This window comes from Onychostruthus taczanowskii, unplaced genomic scaffold (assembly GCF_017590055.1).
Source record: "Onychostruthus taczanowskii isolate IOZ18803 unplaced genomic scaffold, ASM1759005v1 scaffold74, whole genome shotgun sequence".
Taxonomy (NCBI): Eukaryota; Metazoa; Chordata; class Aves; order Passeriformes; family Passeridae; genus Onychostruthus; species Onychostruthus taczanowskii.
In genome coordinates this window covers 937,167-957,197 of record NW_024505229.1, presented here as the reverse complement: position 1 = coordinate 957,197, position 20,031 = coordinate 937,167, and the positions used below count along the sequence as shown (strand labels likewise).

General features: G+C 52.4%; 1 protein-coding gene across 1 annotated transcript; it reads left to right on the top strand.

The window, feature by feature from the left end:
- The first annotated feature begins 1,838 nt into the window (after positions 1-1,838).
- Positions 1,839-19,870, top strand: SLC41A1 (solute carrier family 41 member 1). Its single transcript, XM_041422683.1, has 10 exons — positions 1,839-2,757; positions 7,335-7,442; positions 11,075-11,146; positions 11,586-11,730; positions 11,824-11,970; positions 13,038-13,185; positions 13,260-13,339; positions 14,851-14,985; positions 16,193-16,341; positions 17,425-19,870. The coding sequence occupies exons 1-10, from the start codon at positions 2,398-2,400 to the stop codon at positions 17,608-17,610; spliced, it is 1,530 nt and encodes a 509-aa protein (XP_041278617.1). The 5' UTR covers positions 1,839-2,397; the 3' UTR covers positions 17,611-19,870.
- Positions 19,871-20,031: the final 161 nt, after the last annotated feature.

Here is a 20,031-nt window from a genome sequence, read left to right as displayed (position 1 = left end):
CCCTTCCCCCACACACTTCAGTGTCCCAGCCACCCTTATTGGCCCGGAGCGTGTCTCCAAGGCCTGGAGCTGGGGTCACATCATCACCCTGAGCAATAACTCGCTGCTGGCTGTTTCCTGGGAGGAAAGGAAAGGCAGGAAGGAAAAACAACTGCTCAAAATTTCCACTCATGACAAGAAAAAAAAAAAAAAAAAAAAAAAAGGAAATAAAAGGAAAGCATGAATCAGAGGAGCTGGTTCATTCAGGAACACAGAATTCTACAGAGCAACAAGGACCTGACCTCTGTAGCAGGAGTTTTTGTGCTCTTTATTTATTTGTTGTGGGAGAATTTGGCATAAACAGAGGCAGGGTACGTGACAATATCGGTGACCTTCTGTTCAGAGCTGCCTCAGCCTGGCAGAGGCCTGAGATCCAGCGCTGCCACTGAGCACCTTGGTGCTCCTTGGCCTGCATCCTGTGTGTCCCTCCAGGGCGTCCCTGGCAGCACCCCTGGGGTGGCAGCGCCGGGCACCTCTGGCCACCTGTGAGCTCCCTGTCCCCAGCAGGCACAACGAGGGATCCCCGGACGGACCAGGTGAGAGCAGGGAAAGCCATGGGGGAGGGAGGGATGGATGGATGGATGGATGGATGGATGGATGGATGGATGGATGGATGGATCCAGGCATGGAGGGATGGATATGGATGGATGGATGGATGGATGGATGGATGGATGGATGGATCCAGGCATGGATGGACAGATGAATGCATTGATGGATGGACAGATGGATGCATTGATGGATGGATCCAGGCATGGAGGGATGGATGGACAGATGGACAGAGAGAAGGAAGGATGGAAGAATGGACGGCAGAGCGGATGGAAGGACAGCAGGACAGACAGACGGACTGACCGCTCCCGCCCGGTGCGGGCTCACCCGTACGTGACCACAAGCCCCGCCCCCCGCGCCGCCAAAGGGGCGTGGCCTATCTCACCGGGGACGCTCTCCGCGCCGGGGGGCGGGGCCAGACGTGACGCCACGCGGGCCGGACCAATGGGAGCGCGGTGCGGCGGGGCGGGCGCGGCCGCCATTGGCCGGCGGTGATGTCAGGGCGGCGCGGGGCGGGGCCCGGCGGGGCAGAGCGCGGGGCGGCGGAGGAGCCGCGGGTGCGCAGAGGGAGCGGAGCGAGCGGCACCGGGCGGTACCGGCACCGCGGGGACACGGTACCGCACCGCGGGGCACGGCAGCGGCACCGCGGGGACACGGGCGGCGGTACCGTGGGCACCGGCCGGGCGGCAGACCCGCTCCGCTCCGCTGCGCGCATCCCCGCGGGGATCCGCTCCGGAGCTGGCGGCTCGCGGGGCTCTGCGGCAGCGGGAGGCGGGAGGAGCCCCGGCCGCGGGGATCGCCCTGCGGGTCCCTCCCGGGTGCCCCTTCCCGGGGGCGGCTGTGCCCCCCCAGCCCCCGGCTCAGCCGCTGACGGTGCCGGGGGTGCGGGAGAGCAGCCGGGGGAGAGGTGGGGGTACGGCGAAGGTTGGAGGAAACGGACCGAGCCGCTGATGCGGGCTGCCACGGGACCCCCCGGAATATCGGCTTTCCTCCCGTGTGTTTCAGGTGACAGGCGAGTTCTTGGAAAGCCACGTTGGATGCCAGGCTGTCCAAATGCCAGCCCCCACCCGGCAGCCTGCCCAGCTCCGTGAGTAACCTTCGGTGGGAGCTGCTGTTACTGCGAGTAAGAACCGCGCTCGCCTCGTGCTGCTGGGCGAGAAATTCTGCTGGGGAGGAGGAGGAGGAGGAGGGCGGCAGTGACACTCGAGCCTGCTGGAATCGCTGGCTGTTCTGGCGGAAAGCCCGCAGGAGCCTTCAGCCTGGAGTTCTGCAGAGGGACGGTGCCGCTGGAGGAAGTGGCAAAGCCCTGGCAGCGAGAAGAGCCTGAGTGGGATCATGTCTAAAAGCCAGTGCCCTCCTTCAGTGTTCCTTTAAGCTTCTGCGTCCTTCAGTTCATCTGGTTTTCCCTCACTTCATCTGGTTTTCCCTGTGCCCCATCCCATCTGCTGGAAGAAACCTGGGAGAAGATGCGCTAAGACATCTCGGGAGGAGAGCTGGGATCCTGCCTGGGCGGCTGCCGCAGCACACGGCGCTGGAGGGGAGCAGAGCCAGAGGGAATTGCTGCCCTGCCCAGCTCCTGCCGTGTCCCCTGCCCGCCCTGTGCCCCGTGTCCCTGTCCCCGGGCGCTGCTGGATGGGGATCTCTGCTGCAGGAGCAGGCTCCGCACTCCCGGGCGGGCGAGCAGGGCTGGCACAGCTCACCCCTAGATGCTGGGAAGGCCGTGTGGATAAGCTGCTGGCAGAAGATCCCTCCTGGAGCAGCTGCTGGCTGTAGGCCCACCGAGCCAAGGGTCAGAGGAGCGTGTCCTGCAGCATGACTTCCACGCTGGAGCACAAGGAGAACCCCCAGGCCAACGGGGCCGTGGTGCCCGGGGACTGCCTGGCCAGCCCGGGCTGCGGGCAGCCTGCGGATTTCCTGCGGCCCGATGGCACCGGGGTGGAAGTGGTGGTGCTGGAGTCCCGTGCCAACGCCAAGGGGGTGAGGGAGGAGGATGCCCTGCTGGAAAACGGCAGCCAGAGCAACGAGAGCGATGACACCAGCACGGACCGGGGGCCCGAGCCCCCCTCGCCCCTCAAGGAGACCTCGTTTTCCATCGGGCTGCAGGTGCTGTTCCCCTTCCTGCTGGCAGGCTTCGGCACGGTCGCTGCTGGCATGGTGCTGGACATCGTGCAGGTAAGGCTGCTGCTCCCCTGGCACGCTGCACAGCAGGGCTGGCTGCAGCCGTGGAGTGCCAGGGCTGCTTCAGCAACAGGGAGGAGGGAAAACAGCTTTCTCCTGGTGTGCTGGGTGGGGAGATGGGGAGCCCTGCAGCACCTTGTCCCAGCCCTGGCTTTGTACATTAAGTTAATTTAAAGACATGGGAGAGGTGTGAGGGATGAAGGAAGGAGAGGGCACTGGCTCAGAGGAGAAGGTGCAGCCTGGGAGCTGGGAGCACGGGGAGACAGATCCCATCCCTGCTGCTGCCTGGTGACACCCCAGCCCCGGGGGCTGGCTCCTCTTGTCCCTTTCCCACCTCAGGTGCTCGCTGTGCTGGCCCAGGCTCCTGCCAGCCAGGTTGGTGTTTTCTCTCCGTGTGGCTCATTCCAGAGCTTCCTGCAGCACTTCCCTGTGCCCTGGGGGCACCGGGGATGACAGGAGCGTTCCCCTGACAGGGCTGTGGAGAAAAGGCCAGCAGGGAGCTGGCAGTTGCCCCTGGATGAAAACCAAGGTGTTCCCTGTGGGAATGTGCCAGCCTGGTTGTGTTTCCATGTGGGAACGCCGTCTTTGCAAGCTGAGGCTCCTGTGCTGCTCCCACCACGTTCCCCAGGCGTGCCTGGCAGCTTCTCCTGTGCCCTGAAGGCCAGGCCGGGCAGAACCTCCCACTCTGAGGCACAAAACTCATCCCAAATGGCCTCACCCACAGCTTTGGGATGGGGACACAGCCATTTGGGAGCTGTGGGCAACCAAAAAATGCTGGGCTTGGAGCTGCTGGGTGTGCTGGGCTGGGTAAACAAGGCCCGGTGCTGTGGGCAGGGAGAGGCTCCAGTGTCAGTGTCCAGTGCCAGGAAGCCTGAGGGTTTTTTTTGGGATTTGTGGGTGGTCAGGCAGCCTCTCCTCGTGCTGTCCTGCCCAGAGCAGCAGTTTCCCTGCGTGCCTTTGAGCTCTGCTCATCCCTGTGGCCTCTCCTGGTGGGACCTGCCGGGACAGCCGGGAGGTGACTCCAAACAGGAAAGGCTGGACGGGGGAAATTAATCCGGGACGGCTTTACTGGAATCGTTTTCTGAAAAATAAGAACGTTTCAAGCGTGTTTTCCCCTCACGAGGTCCCTGCCTGGCTCTTCTGGAAGTTCCCCAAAGTGATTTGAGCCCAAGCTGAGGTTTTTCCTGGAGCAGGCACAGGCAGGGCTGGGAGATCTGGCTCAGCCCTGATCTCCTGCCCTGATTCCCGTGGCCTTTAGGAAGAAAAACTTTGGAATTCCTGCGTCCCACAGCAGCCCAGCCTGTGCTGCCAGCAGCTCCAACTCCCTTCAGCCTTGGGATTCAACCGAGGGGGAAGATTCTTCCAGAACCTCCAGCAGGGCCAGGTCCAGCTCAGCCCTCAGTGCTGCGTGGGCTCCTGGGCACATCCTGCTGTGTTTGCCTCCCTAAAACCAGATTATTTCTGTGTTTCTGTGCTTTTCAGAGGGGCTGTTACAGGGATTTTAACACCTCCATGTCCTGAACTGAAATTCTTATTTCCTCTTCTTTCCCTCTTTTTTTTTTTTTTTTTTTTTTTTCTCTTTAGCCTTTTTTAGTTAAGTTTTTTTGGGTTTGGTTTTTTTCTTTTTGGCCTTTTCTAGGTTTTGGTGGGCATTTTCCTTTGCCTTTTTGAGTTTTGGGGGTTTTTTTCCATTTTTTGAGGGTTTTTTGGCCTGTTTTGGTGGGGTTTTTTGCCTTTCTTAGGGTTTTTTTTTTTGCCTTTTTAAAGTTTTAGCAGGGGTGGGGTTTTTTGCCTTTTTAGGAGCTTTCTTGCCTTTTTTAGTTTTTTTTTTTTCCTTTTTCAGTTATTTTTTGCCTTTTCTATTTTATTTTTTTTTTGAGGGGGTTTTGGCCTGTTTTAGATTTTTTGGGATTTTTTGCCTTTTTTACCTTTTTTGGGGGGTTGCTTTGGCCTCTTTTAGGTTTGTTTTTTTGGCCTTTTCTAGTTCTTATTAAATTTTTTGGACCATTTTCAGTTGGTTTTTTTTTCTCCCTGCCTTCCCCCAGCAGCCTGGCTCTGTCTGTGCCTGTGGACCCAGGCTGTGGTCACTCCTCTCCTCAGGAGCTTTGTTCCCTGCAGGATCCCCACAGCCCCCCAGTGCTTTGTAACATTTAAATGCAGAAAGCTGCCAGGACCCCACAGGTCCTGCTCCTTGCAGCCAGCTGAGCTCTGCAGAAATCTCCTTCTTTTCCTTCCCCAAAGATGCTTTTTCTGTCTTTCTCCAGGAGCAGCCCTGTCCTGGAGCTAAAATTATATATATTAGACTACATATATATTATACATATTAGACATATATTATGGAATATATAATATATATTAGCCTGTGTATATTATATATCTTAGACATGTATTATATAATATATATTAGGCTATATATTATATATATAATATTAGACATATATATTATATACATTAGACTACATATATATAATATATATTAGACATCTATTATATTAGACATATATATATTAGAGTATATATTATATATGTTAGATATATATAACATTGAACATATATATTAGAGTATATATATTATATATGGTAGACATATATTATATTAGACATATTATATAATAAATTATATATATTAGACTATATATATTATATTCGAAACATGTAATATAATATATATTAGTAGAGTATATATATATATATTTGCACAGGTGGTGTTTGCAGGTGACATTTGCAGGCAGGAAGTGCAGAGGGACACCCAGCACAACCCCAGCTGCCATTCCTGTGCTCTGTGTGCTCCAGGCAGGGTGGGGAACAGGAGAGATTTTGGGCAATAAAAAGCAGGGCGTGGCTCCCAGGGGTGTTTTTAAATGCCTGTGAGGGGTTCTGGAGTGGTTTTGTGTTTTCAGTGCTCCCCTAAGGCTGCTTACCCCACAGTTGCTCTTTGGTTTTTTTCCTAAATAACTGTGGCTGCCTCTGTCCCTCTCCCCAGGGCAGCTGGAGAGGCAGAGGAGTTAGGAAGGGCCTGAGTTAACACAGGTAACAGGGAAAGGTGGCTCAGTGGGCTGGGTTTTGGATTAAAAAAAATTATTATTATTGTTATTATTGTTATTATTGTTGTTGTTATTATTATTATTATGATGGCTGAGAGCCTTTGCTGTGTCTTGCAAATATATATATATATAATACTATACTATATATTATTATAGTACTATATTATTATAATAATATATAGAATAGATATCATTCTATAATGTATATAATTCTATTATGTAGATAAAATTTTATATATACAATTTATATATATGCACTATTTATATATACACATTATATATATATATATACACACAATTTTAATGTGTGTATATATATATTCACACAATTTTAATATATATATATATACACAATTTTATTGTGTATATATATATATATTCACACAATTTTAATATATATATATTTGCAAAACACAGCAAAAGCTCTCAGCTGAGACTGACTAAACTTCACTCAAATCTGCCAAAAACTGCAAGTATTGGGCAAAGCCTCTCCATCTTTCCCTGTTTTGGCCTCTGGGTGTGTGAACATTTTGTCACTGGGGACTCTCTGGGGGATTTTTCACTGAAAGTTGCTGGCTCAGGGCTGTTTTCTCAGCCTGTGGTCGCTGCTGCAAATGTCACAAGTGGGAAAATTCCCACTGCAGAATTCCCAGTGTGGCAGCAGGGAGGGCACTGGGGTGTCTGCTCAGGGCGGTGCCAGGTGCCAGAGGTGGCACTGAGCCCACAGCAGAGGCTGGCATCACCCACCTGAGGTGTGCTGGTTTTATGGGAGGTTCTTTGGAGAGATTTGCTGGTTTTATGGGAGGTGCTTTGGAGAGATTTGCTGGTTTCATTGAATGTGCTTTGGTGAGATTTGCTGGTTTTATTATTGAATGTGTTTTGGTGAGATTTGCTGGTTTTATTGGATCTGTTTTGGTGAGATTTGCTGGTTTTATTGGGTGTGTTTTGGTGAGATTGTCTGGTTTCATTGAATGTGCTTTGGTGAGATTTGCTGGTTTTGTTATTGAATGTGCTTTGGAGAGATTTGCTGGTTTTATTGGGTGTGCTTTGGTGAGATTTGCTGGTTTTATTGGGTGTGCTTTGGTGAGATGTGCTGGTTTCATTGAATGTGCTTTGGTGAGATTTGCTGGTTTTATGGGAGGGTCTTTGGTGAGATTTGCTGGTTTTATTATTGAATGTGTTTTGGTGAGATTTGCTGGTTTTATTGGATCTGTTTTGGTGAGATTTGCTGGTTTCATTGAATGTGCTTTGGAGAGATTTACTGGTTTTATTGGAGGTGCTTTGGTGAGATTTGCTGGTTTTATTATTGAATGTGCTTTGGAGAGATTTGCTGGTTTTATTGGGTGTGTTTTGGTGAGATTTGCTGGTTTCATTGAATGTGTTTTGGTGAGATTTGCTGGTTTTATTGGATCTGTTTTGGTGAGATTTGCTGGTTTTATTGGATCTGTTTTGGTGAGATTTGCTGGTTTTATTGGATGTGCTTTGCTGAGATGTGCTGGTTTTACTGAATGTGCTTTAATCTTGCAGCACTGGGATGTCTTCAAACACGTCACTGAGGTGTTCATCTTGGTTCCTGCTCTGCTGGGGCTGAAGGGGAACCTGGAGATGACCCTGGCATCCCGCCTGTCCACAGCTGTGAGTGCCCAGGAGCTGGGGAGGGACAGGACACCTGCTTTGGGAGGGGTTGTGTGTGTGTGTGGGGGTAAAATTCCCAAATTTCCCCATGTGAGTGACCCCAGAGCCGGGGGTTCAGCTGCTGGGAAGATTTTACACCCTGCTGGCCGATGGGGTTTGAAGGGTTAATGGTCCTGGAGCTTTGCTGACAGCTGGCTGGGATCCAGCTGTTCCAGCAGGAACCGGGCACAGGAGTGTCACCAGAGCAGCTGGCAGGAGCCAGGGCAGGAGGGGACCTGGGGACAGCTGGGGAGCAGAGGGGAGCTGGCAGGGGAGTGACAGGCTCTGCAGGGGATGGAGCTCACTGCTGGGTGTTTGTCCTGCTGGAATTCACTCTGGCCAGGGGGCTGAATCAAATGTGGGGCTGAATCAAATGTAGGGTTTAATCAAATGTAGGGGTTTAATCAAATCCAGGCTTTAATCAAATGTGGAGTTGAATCAAATGATCTTCTAGCACTTCTTAGTTTTATTGACTTGCTTTTGCCATGCAGATATGCCTGTAGATAACCCAAAATGAGTTAGGGTTGCCCACGTCAACAGGCTCCAACACTGTGTTTAACCAGTTGTAGCCCAGACAAACCCTTTGTGACCTGTTTGGTGGGTGTGCCAGTGCCAGCCAAGGAGTGGCCAGTGCCCAGCTGTGACAGTTATTGCTGTGAGGCTGCCAGTGAGACAAATGCCACCAAAAAATTCTGCTGGGCTCATTCCCTTCCTCTGAGCCCTGCCCTTGCTGCAGGAGAAGGCACAGCAGAGCTGCTCAGGGTTCTCTGCATCTCTGGCAGCTCCTGTCCCTCTCCTGTCCCTCTCCTGTCCCTCTCCTGTCCCTCTCCTGTCCCTCTCTTCCTCAGGCTCTGGGGGGACAGAGCTGCTGGGCCAGCCTGCAGGGACAGAGGCTGAGCTTTGTTCACCCCTTCTCTCTGGGAAACAAACAAACAATTCCCTTTGTTTGGCTCCCTCTCCATGGCTGGGATCCTTGGATCTTTGCTGTCCTGGCCACGGGGACCGTGTCCCTCCTGGCCAGGGCTGCTCAGGGTCACTGCTGGCACAGGGGCACTGCTGGCACTCGTGTGTCCCCTCCTGGGGCTGGCAGGGGCAGCTCTGGGGCAGCTTTGGCACAGGAGCCGGGCTGTGGCAGGTCAGGAGTGCAGAACTTTGCCCCATTTGCCCTGGTGGCTGCAGGGGGGTCACGGGGACACCAGCACAGGGTCCTGTCCTGCTGCTGTCCCCAGGCTGACCCCAGAGGCTTTGGCCTCTGCCTCCTCTCCTTCAAATCATGGAACCAGGGGTCATTAAGGCTGCAGGACACCTCCAGGACCATCCAAGAGCCTCCCCATGCCTGTGCCTGGTGGCACAGGGGCATCTCTGGTCCCAGGTGTGTGTGGGGACAGACACCCACCTGTGTGGGGACAGACACCCACCTGTGTGGGTCTCCCCGAGGTGAGTCCCAAGTGTAAGTTCATATTTTCCAAAAAAATCTTCTTGTTTAAGATTTTTCTTCTAAGAAGCTTCAGAGAAAAAGGAGAACAATAATTATTTTGTTGCTTTTTCTGTGTTTTACTGCTTTAGGATGTGTTTGGGGATTGTTTATCTGGCAGGTGATTGTTTCATTGGTTTCATGTGAATTGTTTTGACTCATTGACCAGTTGGGGCCAAGCTGTGTCAGACTCTGGAAAGAGAGTCATGAGTTTTTATTATGATCTTTTTAACCTTCTGTAAATATCTTTTTTGTATTCCTTAGTATAGTTTAGTATAGTATTCCTTAATATAATATTAAATATTCTTTAATATAATATTAAATAAAAAATATTACTGTTTCATTAGTTTCATGTGAATTGTTTTGACTCATTGGCCAATCAGGGCCAAGCTCTGTCAGACTCTGGAAAGAGTCACGAGCTTTTATTATTATCTTTTTAACCTTCTGTAAATATCTTTTATGTATTCTTTAGTATAGTATTATTTAATATAATATAGTATCTTAAAATAATAAATTAGCCTTCTGAGAGCATGGAGTCAGATTTTTTATTCCTTCCTTCGTCCCACAAATGCAATGCCCCAGCTCTCCCCACAGCCTCGAGTGCTTTCTCAGGCTTTGGGTTTCTAATTAGTGCTGCCTTAAGGCACCTCAGAAATTCCTTTCACAATTAAGAGGCAAAACTCCCCCATTAGTTAAAGGATTAAGGGACTACAGAGAGGTTATGCTAATCCCAGCCTAATTGCCGTGGGGCTGGAATTTTAAGGTCAGGCTTCATATGGAGCTCGAATTCCTGTGCTGGATGTGCTGCTCCAGTCAACTTTTTGGGGTTTTTTTCCCCCATTCCTTCCTCCTCTGTGCCCAGGATGATTTGCCACAGAGGTGGGAGCAGCTCAGTAAAGCACATCCAGCAAGGAGAGCAGGGGCATTAATTAATCAATGGTTTCTGGGTTTCTTGTTTTCTTTTCCACCTGAGAGGAGGAAATTGCTGCTGTGCTGTTGTGCACAAGTTTGAAGAAGTTTGGGATGCAGTGCTGTAGGTTTGTGTGTGTGGCATGATTAGCTGAGAAAGCTTACACTGTAGCAGGAGTCCATAAGATGAAATATTTAAAGATTGGGTCAAAAACATAAATATCCTTGTTTGCAGTGTTTTATTGGTCAATAAATCCTTAAAAGGTATTGTAACTAAAGGTCTTGAGACCTTCTGAGCCATGCAGTGAGGATGTGAGCTGAACTCACCCTTCCTGTCTGAGTAGAAGACAAGAAAAATAAATCCCATCATCTAAAGAACTCAGAGGTCTCATCTCTAACTCCTTCAAAATTCAAAATGCATTCCTTCAAAATGCACCTCCAAGGTGCACTTCCCACTCCAGTGTTTGAGCCTCTCCCTTGTTTCCTGAGTTCATCAGCTGCTAATGATGCAAATTGGGTATAAACTCACCCATTCTTCCCATAAAGACCCTGGAGGTGGCAGGGAGGAGCAGAGTTCATGCCCTGCAGCGATTCCTCTGGCTTATTTAGGATCCTACACCAGGAATTAAAGCAATTTCCACCTTCTGGTCCTGGTCGGTATCACCCACAGTGATATTTACTGGGTTATTTTTTATCCTGGTCATCCTGCTCAGCCTCTCCTGGTGCCCCCTGTGCCAGGGCTGCCAGCTCCTCCCCGTGTCCCCAGGTGGCTCCAGCCTTGTTTGCTCAGCTTTTCCCTTTGGAAAGCAAAGGGAAGGAGCAAAGCAAAGGCTTTGCTGCCAGCTGTGCTGCTGCTCTGGGGGCAGGGGCTGACCTGGGGCTCTGCACCCCTGCCTGGGGCAGCCTGACCCGGCTGGGCCCCAGCCAGGATGGCTGAGAGAGCCATGGACAGAGCAGTGTGTGGCTGCAGGGGCACACCGAGATCTCGTCGGTTTTGCAGCATTCCCATCAGATTTTTGGTTGGTGACACCAAAATTTTTGGATTTTTTTGTTGGTGTTGGTTCCGCTCCGCGCTCCCTTTTCTGCTGAGTTATTCTCCTGGAAGAGCTGAGGGTTTGAGGTCCCCTCCTGCTCCTGGCAGGCAGGAATTTGGCTGTTAGCAGGTGTGAAGGGCTGCCAGGCTGTAATGGTGTCTGATTTCCTCTTACAGGCTAATATTGGCCAAATGGATACACCCAAAGAGCTCTGGAAGATGATTACAGGGAACATGGCTCTGATACAGGTGGGCAGAGGGAAGGGGAATATTGACATTTAAATGTCTGGGATTTGCTGTTTGCTGCCAATATTCTGTGTCTGACAGGGAGGCAGGTGGTCCTGCAGGGTGGACTGGGTGTTTCCATGCTGGATTCTGATCCCCCTGGGTGGGTTTTCCCTCTTGGAATCATGGAATAAAATCATGGAATGGTTTGGGTTGGAAGGGACCTTAAAGCTCATCCGTTTCTCATGGAAACAGCAACACCTTCCACTATCCCAGGCTGCTCCAACCTGGCCATGGGCATTTCCAAGGATGAGGCAGCCACAGCTTTCCCTCAGTGCTTCCTCAGAGGGTTTTTGTGTTCCCAGCCCCTCTCCAGCCTCATTGCCTCCTCTGGATGTGCTCAGGCTCTCCCCACCCCTGGGGCTGTCCTGGTGCCTTGGTGACCCTGTGCTTTCATTTCCAGGTCCAGGCCACCGTGGTTGGCTTCCTGGCCTCAATTGCAGCCGTGGTGTTTGGGTGGATCCCAGATGGGCACTTCAGCATGGACCACGCTGTGCTGCTGTGTGCCAGCAGCGTGGCCACTGCCTTCATTGCCTCCCTGGTCCTGGGTGAGAGCCACCCCTCTGCTGTGCACCTCTTCCTGAAATATTAACCTCCCCTTGCCTTAATCCTGTTTTTTTCTGGCCTCTTTCTGTTTGCAGGCATGATTATGATTGGGGTGATCATTGGCTCCAGGAAGATGGGGATCAATCCTGACAACGTGGCCACGCCGATCGCTGCCAGCCTGGGGGACCTCATCACCCTGGCTCTGCTCTCAGGGATCAGCTGGGGCTTGTACAAGGAGCTGGGTGAGGAGCAGCCAAAGGCTCAGTCTCTGCCTGGTCCTTGCTGTGTCTCCCTCTCATTTCACCCTCTTCCTCTGGAATCATCTTCCTTGGGCTGTGTGGGGTTCCTGCTCTGGAGCTCCCTCAGTTGGGCTTAGTTCAGGTTAGGGCAGGGGATGGTGCCTCTCTCTGCCTTGTCCACCTCCTCCTCTCCAGCTGAGGTGTTCAGGGAGAGGCTGGCCCCTTCCAGGGGCTTGGCTGGGGCTGCAGCAGTGGGAGAAGGCAGATTTGGATTCCATCTGCTGAGCTGTCAGCTCCAGCTGGGGATCCTCAGGGCAGGGCTGCAGCTGCAGACTCCCAATTTCCTCCTCCTTCCTCCTCCTCCTCCTCCTTCCTTCCCTGGGACACGGGGCTGGGACTCAGCCAGGTTCATCCAGGGGTGAAGGCAGCAGTACTGGGAGATCCTGCCCTGGAGTGGGCAGTGGGGATGAGAGCTGGAATTGCAGAGATCTCACTGAGATCTGCTGGTAAACACATCCAAGAGTTTTATTTTACAGGCTACAGCTGTGACAGTGAACCACCACATCTGCACTTTCCGAGGGGATGGAGCTTCTCTCTGCCTTGTCCACCTCCAGCTGAGGTGTTCAGGGAGAGGCTGGCCCTTTCCAGGGGCTTGGCTGGGGCTGCAGCAGTGGGAGAAGGCAGATTTGGATTCCATCTGCTGAGCTGTCAGCTCCAGCTGGGGATCCTCAGGGCAGGGCTGCAGCTGCAGACTCCCAATTTCCTCCTCCTTCCTCCTCCTCCTCCTCCTTCCTTCCCTGGGACACAGGGCTGGGACTCAGCCAGGTTCATCCAGGGGTGAAGGCAGCAGCACTGGGAGATCCTGCCCCAGAGTGGGCAGTGGGGATGAGAGCTGGAATTGCAGAGATCTCACTGAGATCTGCTGGTAAACACATCCGAGAGTTTTATTTTACAGGCTACAGCTGTGACAGTGAACCACCACATCTGCACTTTCCCTGCTCCTTCTGGAGCTCCTGAAGGACATGGCCTTGATTTTTCTGCTTCTTTTTCTCCTTGTCCCCCCTGCCCAGAGAGCAGAGCCTACGTGAACCCCTTGGTGTGCGCCTTCTTCCTGTCCCTGCTGCCCATCTGGATCATCATTGCCAGGAAGAATTCTGCCACGAGGGAGGTGCTCTACTCGGGCTGGGAGCCTGTCATCATCGCCATGGCCATCAGCAGGTGGGCCTGGCCCTGGCCCTGTCCCCAGAGCCCCCAGGCTTGTCCCAGCACTGACCTCCCCTCTCCCCCTGCAGCGTCGGGGGGCTGATTTTGGACAGGACGGTGTCGGACCCCAACTTTGCTGGGATGGCAGTTTTCACCCCAGTCATCAATGGTGAGTCCTGCCCTGCCCTGGGCTGCAGCTCTTGGCAGACTGGGGTTGTCTGGGGCTTCAGGACACTCATTCCCTTTTGGGAAGCCAGGGGCACACAGGTTTGGCTGTCCCCATGCCACCCTTTGCCCCACTCTTTGCTCTTGGCAAACTGGAATTATCTGGGATTTCAGGACACTCCTTCTCTTTTGGGACACACAGGTCTGGCTGCCCCCTTGCCACCCTGTCACCCTTTGCCCTTGACAAACTGGGATTGTCTGGGATTTCAGGACAGTCATTCCTTGTTGGGGCTCACAGGTTTGGCTCCCCTGTGCCACCCTTTCACTCTTAGCTCATGGCAAACTGGGATTATCTGGGATTTCAGGGCAGTAATTCTCTTTTGAGGTACACAGGTCTGGCTGCCCCCATGCCACTTTTTCAGGTGATAGGCCTGGGAGGCTATTCCCTAAAAATCCACATTTCCGTGGACTTCTTAATTTCCTTATTCCTCCTGTCTGGTGGAACACCCCCATCTTCTAAAACATGTGCCTTGTGGCACCTGGCAGCACAAAGATTTGTATTTGTGCCTTGGAGTCAGGAAATCTGACTGGTTCTGGTGCAAAGTTTTCACTTCCTTTTTGCCTGATGAACCAGGAAGGATCATTTTAATTTTTATTTTTTTTTGCAGTAGGTGGAGTTAATTCTCAGCCAGTGCATCCTGTGCTGGTGGCTTTCACAGTTTCATGTGAAAAATAATAGCTTTGAACTTCCTGTGTGTGTTTTGTTGCCTGACTCATCATTTTTCTTCCACCCCCGAGCTGCAGTAACTGAACTGCTTCACTTTTACTCAGGGGCCTGAGGGGAAAAGCCACAGCTTTGTCCCAGCTCCTCACATCCTGCAAAAGTGGAATTGGGGTCAAAACCAGGCTGTCCTACATAATTCCAGCACCTGGCACTTGCAGACCTGCTGGCTGCTGGGGGCAGCTCCTGGAGGTGTCTGGGCCATCCCCTGGCTGCTGTTTGTGCCCTGCAGCTGTGTTGGAGTTGACATGGTCACAATACAAAGCCACACTCTCATTTTCAGAAGGCTTCAAACCCCGTTTTATTCTAGCAAGCATGCTTTTTATACATTCTTACAAAACTCATAAGTTTATACTTTACTCATTGGTCAGGAAAGATAAATAAAGTGCTCATTGGAATAGGCAGTTGCAGATTCCTCTTCTTTTTCCCCCTCCTTCTTCTTTTTCCCCCCACCTTCTTTTTTACCCCACCTTCTTTTTCCCCCCACCTTCTTTTCCCCTTCTTCTTTTTCCCCCCTCCTTCTTTTCCCCCTTCTTTTCTCTTCTTCTTTTCCCCCTTCTTTTCCCTCCCCCTTCTTTCCCCCCTCCTTATTTTTTCCCCCTTCCTTCCCCTTATTCTTTCTTTCTTGATTTCCACGTCAACCACCTGGGTGGGAAATTCTCCCAGGGCTAAACACAGACCCTCTTCTCAAACTTCTCTGCCTCTCAGCAGCTGCTGTAAAACCTCTTCCACAGGTGTGGGTGGCAACCTGGTGGCCGTGCAGGCCAGCCGCATCTCCACCTACCTGCACATGAGCGGGGAGCCCGGAGACAGCCCTGGCACAGCCCCTCGGAAGTGCCCCAGCCCCTGCAGCACCTTCTTCGGCTCAGGTACAGCCCTGAGGGCAGGCTTGGTGCCAGCTGGGCTCCCTGGGCCGGGGGCTGCAGCCTCGGCACGGCAGAGGGGGCCCAGCCCTGCTCGGGGTCAGGCTGGAGCTTCCCTGCCCCATCCAGGGCTCTGCTGGGGGGGGATGTGGGTGTGGGGTGTCTTGAGCTGGAAGGGGATTTGTGCATGGCTGGGTTTGAACAGCCAGGTTCTGCTAAGGAGGGTGGGAGACCCTCCTGAAACGGGAAATGTAAACCCCCTCCCTCTGAATTTTTATAGTTTTGAAATTAAGGGGCTCTCAGGTAAAGATGTGGGAGCAGGAGTAACAGTTATTAGGAAAACTAAAAAAATACAAATCTAATAGCACAAACATCAACAAAACAACCCTGCCAGAGCCAGTTTATAATTAATAATTAATGGCCCATGAACAGCAGAGATCTGGAGGGAGGATTGGTTTGTGAAGAGATAAAGCAAACTGCCTAATGAACAGCAGATAAGTGCCCACCTCTGACAGATGGGGATGGAACACACACATTGCTGTGCAATCTAGGACAGTGGAAAAAACCTCCACAACTTGTTAAAGTTGCAAAGTTGGTATGATTTATTGTGCTGGATACATGCTCCTCCTTAAGGGCATGTGCACTCCTGAAAATTCTTGGGTGTACTTTGTCTTCTAACCTGTTGCATATGCATAAAATATAGATGCATATGCATTAAACTGGTTTATTAATTTTATGGGCCTGTGCAGTTTTTTAGTCACGTAGTTGTAATGTGTTTATAGTTCAGATTTAGTTTTTGTTTGTTTTAGTCTCAAGGTTAGTGGGGGCCTCTCTTTATCTCTTTTCTGAGTAGTTTTGAGTCTTCTTTGTTCTCTCTCTGTAGGTATTTTTGTGAGTACGCAAGTTAAAAGACTAAACAAAAAATCCAAAATTGGTCTGTACCCCCGAGTTAAATTTCTAACCCCCCGTTTCAGAAGGGACCCACAGGATCATCCAGTGCAGCTCCTGGCCCTGCACAGACCCCCCCAAAATCCCTGCCAGCCTGCAGCCTTGGGTCGTGGGGTCACGGAATGGTTTGGGTGGGAGGGGACCTTCAGTCTCACCCAGTGCCACCCCCTGCCATGGGCAGGACACCTTCCACTAGCCCAGCTTGCTGCCAAGCCCTGCCCAAGCTGGTTTTGGGTCTGAAGCAGGCCTGATGTCCCCTTTGCAGACGTGAACTCCCGCTCTGCCCGCGTGCTCTTCCTCCTGGTGGTGCCCGGGCACTTGGTGTTCCTCTACACCATCCACTCCATGCAGGGGGGACACACCACGCTCACCCTCATCTTCATCGTGTTCTACATGACAGCAGCACTGCTCCAGGTGAGCTGGGCCCCCCGGGGGGCTGGGCTGGCTCAGGGGACACGGGTGGCACCTGCACTGGGGACTGCTTGGAGGGAGAGACCCTGTCCCTGCCCGGAGATCCTGTGCTGGGCAGGGGGACCCTCGGGAACTCTTTGTGGACACCTGTGCTCGCAGTTCTTCCATCCTGCCATTCTTGGGGAGTTTACAATCTGCCTTTTGTCTCTTTTGAGTCTTTTTGATAGCCAAAGTGTTTCTGTCCCCGGGGTGATCTGGCAATTTGAAAAGGCCTGGTGATGAAAGGAGGATGTGGAATTTTGCAGGGAATGTGTGCCCTGTGCTGCCCTTTGCCCTGGCACAGCCTGGAGCTGGGCGAGCCCACAGGGCTCTGAGGGACACACAAAACCAAAGGCTTGAGAGCATCCACTGCAGATTTTGTTGTGCCCACGGGGTTGTTGTGGTGTTGTTGTGGCTATGGGGTGGTTGTTCCTGCGGGGTTGTTGTACCTGTGGGATGGTGGTGGCCCATGGGGTTGTTGTGCCCAGGGGGTTGTTGTTGCTCCCATGGAGTTGTTGTGCTCACGGGGTTGTTCTGTCCCATGGGGTGGTTGTGCCTGTGGGGTTGTTGTGCCCAGGGGTTGTTGTTGTTCCCATGGAGTTGTGCTCACGGGGTTGTTCTGTCCCATGGGGTGGTTGTGCCTGTGGGGTTGTTGTGCCCATGGACTGGTTGTTCCCACGGGGCTGTTGTGCCCATGGGGTTGTGTCCATGGGGTTGTTGTTCCCAGGGGGCTGTTGTGTCCGTGGGGCTGTTGTTCCCTTGGGGTGGTTGTGCCTGTGGGGTTGTTGTTTTCTGTGATGCTGTTGTGCCCGTGGGGCTGTGCTCCCTGGGCCAGGCAGAGCTGCTGTGGGGTTGTTGTTTTCTGTGAGGTTGTTGTGCCCGTGGGGCTGTGCTCCCTGGGCCAGGCAGAGCGCCCATGGGGTTGTTATTCCCAGGGGGTTGTTGTGCCCATGGGGCTGTTGTGCCCCTGGGGCTGTGCTCCCTGGGCCAGGCAGAGCTGCAGTGGGGCTGCAGGGCTCAGGGGCTGTGCTGCCGTGGCTCTTGCAGGTGCTGATCCTGCTCTACATCGCTGACTGGATGGTGCACTGGATGTGGGGCAGGCACCTGGACCCCGACAACTTCTCCATCCCGTACCTGACAGCCCTGGGGGACCTGATTGGGACAGGGCTGCTGGCCCTCAGCTTCCACGTGCTCTGGCTCATCGGTGACCGGGACTCTGATGTTGGGGATTAAATCTCCCTGCTCCTCCCTTCCCACAGCTCTCCTCCTTCCATTTGTTGTTTCTTTGCTTCCCCCTCCTGCCACCCCCCTGGAAGATTTCACCTTTGATACTGGATTCTCATTATTTTCAATGGGAATTTTACCTGGTTTATATTTCAAGCCGAGTTTGTACAGAAGAATCTACCTAGTTTTGGGAAGGACAAACAAACAAACAAAAAGTGTAACGAGACAATCACTAAGTGCAATTTTCGTAGCAGTTATGTCTGAACCAAGGTTCCAGAGAAGTTCCTGCCCGGTCAGATCCTGCAGGGAGCCCCCCTGCCCCTCCCTCGAGGTTGAAGTGCTGCTTTTCTCGCTTCATAAGCGTTTTAAACCCTGCGGGTGGAGCTCGGGTGTGCTCAGCTGAGCTGGCACCTTCCAGCCAAGCACAGCCCGTGGCTCAGGGCACGGGGTGCCCCTGCCTTGGCTCTCTGAAGCTCCAGCCTGGGCCCACACCCAAAAACGGGGCGTGTCTGTGAGGGGGATGAGGAGGATGGTGAGGAAGGCTCCTGTGTTCACCCCAGGAATGCGAGTGAGCTCATCTGGGACCCCCAGCCCCTGGCTGGGCTCTGCTGGCACCTCAGGCTCCCTTTTGCCACCCGCCCCAGGCTGCAGCACGCTGCTCCTGCCTTGGTGAGCCCAGCTCAGCTGCTCTGAGCCTCACCCAGAGGGGCTGGGAGCTCTCCCCACCCATCACCACCATCATCATCATCATCACCATCTCCATCCCACTGCCAGAGATCTCTGCAGACCCTCCTGGTGCTGCTCCATTTCCCTGGCTCTCCTCGGTGCAGCTGACGTTCCCAGAGGGGTGGATGGACAAACAGCCCCTGGGTTTTGTGCCCAGCTTTCCTTTTGGCTGCTGAGGGGCCCCTTGCAGGCAGGAAAAGCCACCCAGCAGCTGCCCCAGCTGAGCCTGGGGTGCTCCCAGCTGGGCAGGAGCATTTTGCTCCTGGTGTCTGTTAGGGAAGGACGTCCTTGGGATTTCTCTGCCAGCTGGAAAGCAGCTGGAAGTGCAGGATCACAGGAGCCCTGGCTCTTGGAGCAGGAACAGGAACCTCCTGCCCTTGTGTAAAATCTGGGACTGGGGCTCAGCCCAGCTGGGAGGCCCTGGCTGAGCCCTGGGAGTGCAGGGTTCCTCCTCTGCTGCTTCCCCTCCTGCTTTTTGTGCTCTTCACCTCAGGGAATTCCTGCTCTTCCCCTTAGGCCATGCTGGGAGGGCAGCAAAACCAGAGGGGCAAACCAAGACCAAAGTTAGTCCAGGCTCGTTGTGCCAGGCCAGGATCTGGCAGCAGAGCTGGGCCTGGCTCCTGATGATGCTGTTGGGAAGGAGGGCCAGGATGCAGGAGTTCTGGATTGTTGGAAAGGAGGGTCAGGGTGGAATTCTAGAAATCCACGGAGCACATGGAGCTAAGCCAGGGCTCCTGGCTGCTCCTGCCCTCTCTGGAGCTCTGCAAACCCTTCCCTGCTGCTGGAGGTGGGCAGGAGGCAGGACTGGCTGCTCCCCAGAAGAGCAGGTGTTGTATTTTTGAGGTGATTTTCCCCTTTTTCCCCTTGCTAATCCAGCATCAGGCTCAGTCCCCCTCCTCCTGTGTCCGTGTCCCATGTGGGAGCAGCTCTGGTCCTCCTCTGTCCCCTCTGGTGACATTTCTCAGCTCTCCTTTGGCCAAAGCTGTGCTCAAAGGAAAAAACCCAACCACAAAACAAAGCCTGTCCCTGCTGTGCTGAGCTCTCAGCCCAGGGAATCCTGGATATTTTCTGGAATATTTTCTGGAATATTCTCAGCTGCTCACCTGATTTCTCTGCCTGATGCTGAGGATTAAATGCAAGATTTCCTTCCATTAACACTACAGCTTTTATGGATATAAAGAGAAGCTCTGCTGGCCTTTCTGGTGTCACATCACCACTTAATCCCCCAGGAAAAGATTCCCTAGGGTTGTGGGGCTGGGGGCATCTGTACATTAAATATGGTCAGAGGTGTGCTTGGGGAATGGTCAGGGAAGAATTTAATTTAAAAGTGAGGAATATTGATGGAAAAAACCCAGAAACAAGCCTCTTCCCACTGGTTGCACTCCAATGCATGCCTACTCTACAGCTGCCTGCAGATGAAAATCCTGGTTTACTCTTTTATCAAAGGAAAAAGACTGTCTTAATTATTTATAGTTCCTATAACTGACAGATGTCGACCTAATGGATAAATTATATTTGGTTAAATAAAGATGACATTTATTTATGTGGACTCTGGTGGGGGTTTTTTTTTTCCATCAGGTTGAAGGCCCCTTTCAAGTTTTGAGGCTTATTTGAGCTCTCTTTTGATAGGAGAGTTACGAAAATCAAATAAACTGCTGGGCATGAAGCAAGCTGGGATTAGTGTGAGTGCCAGGTGCCCTAGGT

Excerpts from the sequence above, each read along its gene's own strand:
- SLC41A1 (XM_041422683.1), top strand. The coding sequence starts at position 2,398 with ATGACTTCCACGCTGGAGCACAAGGAGAACCCCCAGGCCAACGGGGCC. Across the intron at positions 2,758-7,334 it reads TGGTGCTGGACATCGTGCAG|CACTGGGATGTCTTCAAACA; the intron begins GTAAGGCTGCTG and ends TTAATCTTGCAG. Across the intron at positions 11,731-11,823 it reads CATTGCCTCCCTGGTCCTGG|GCATGATTATGATTGGGGTG; the intron begins GTGAGAGCCACC and ends TTCTGTTTGCAG.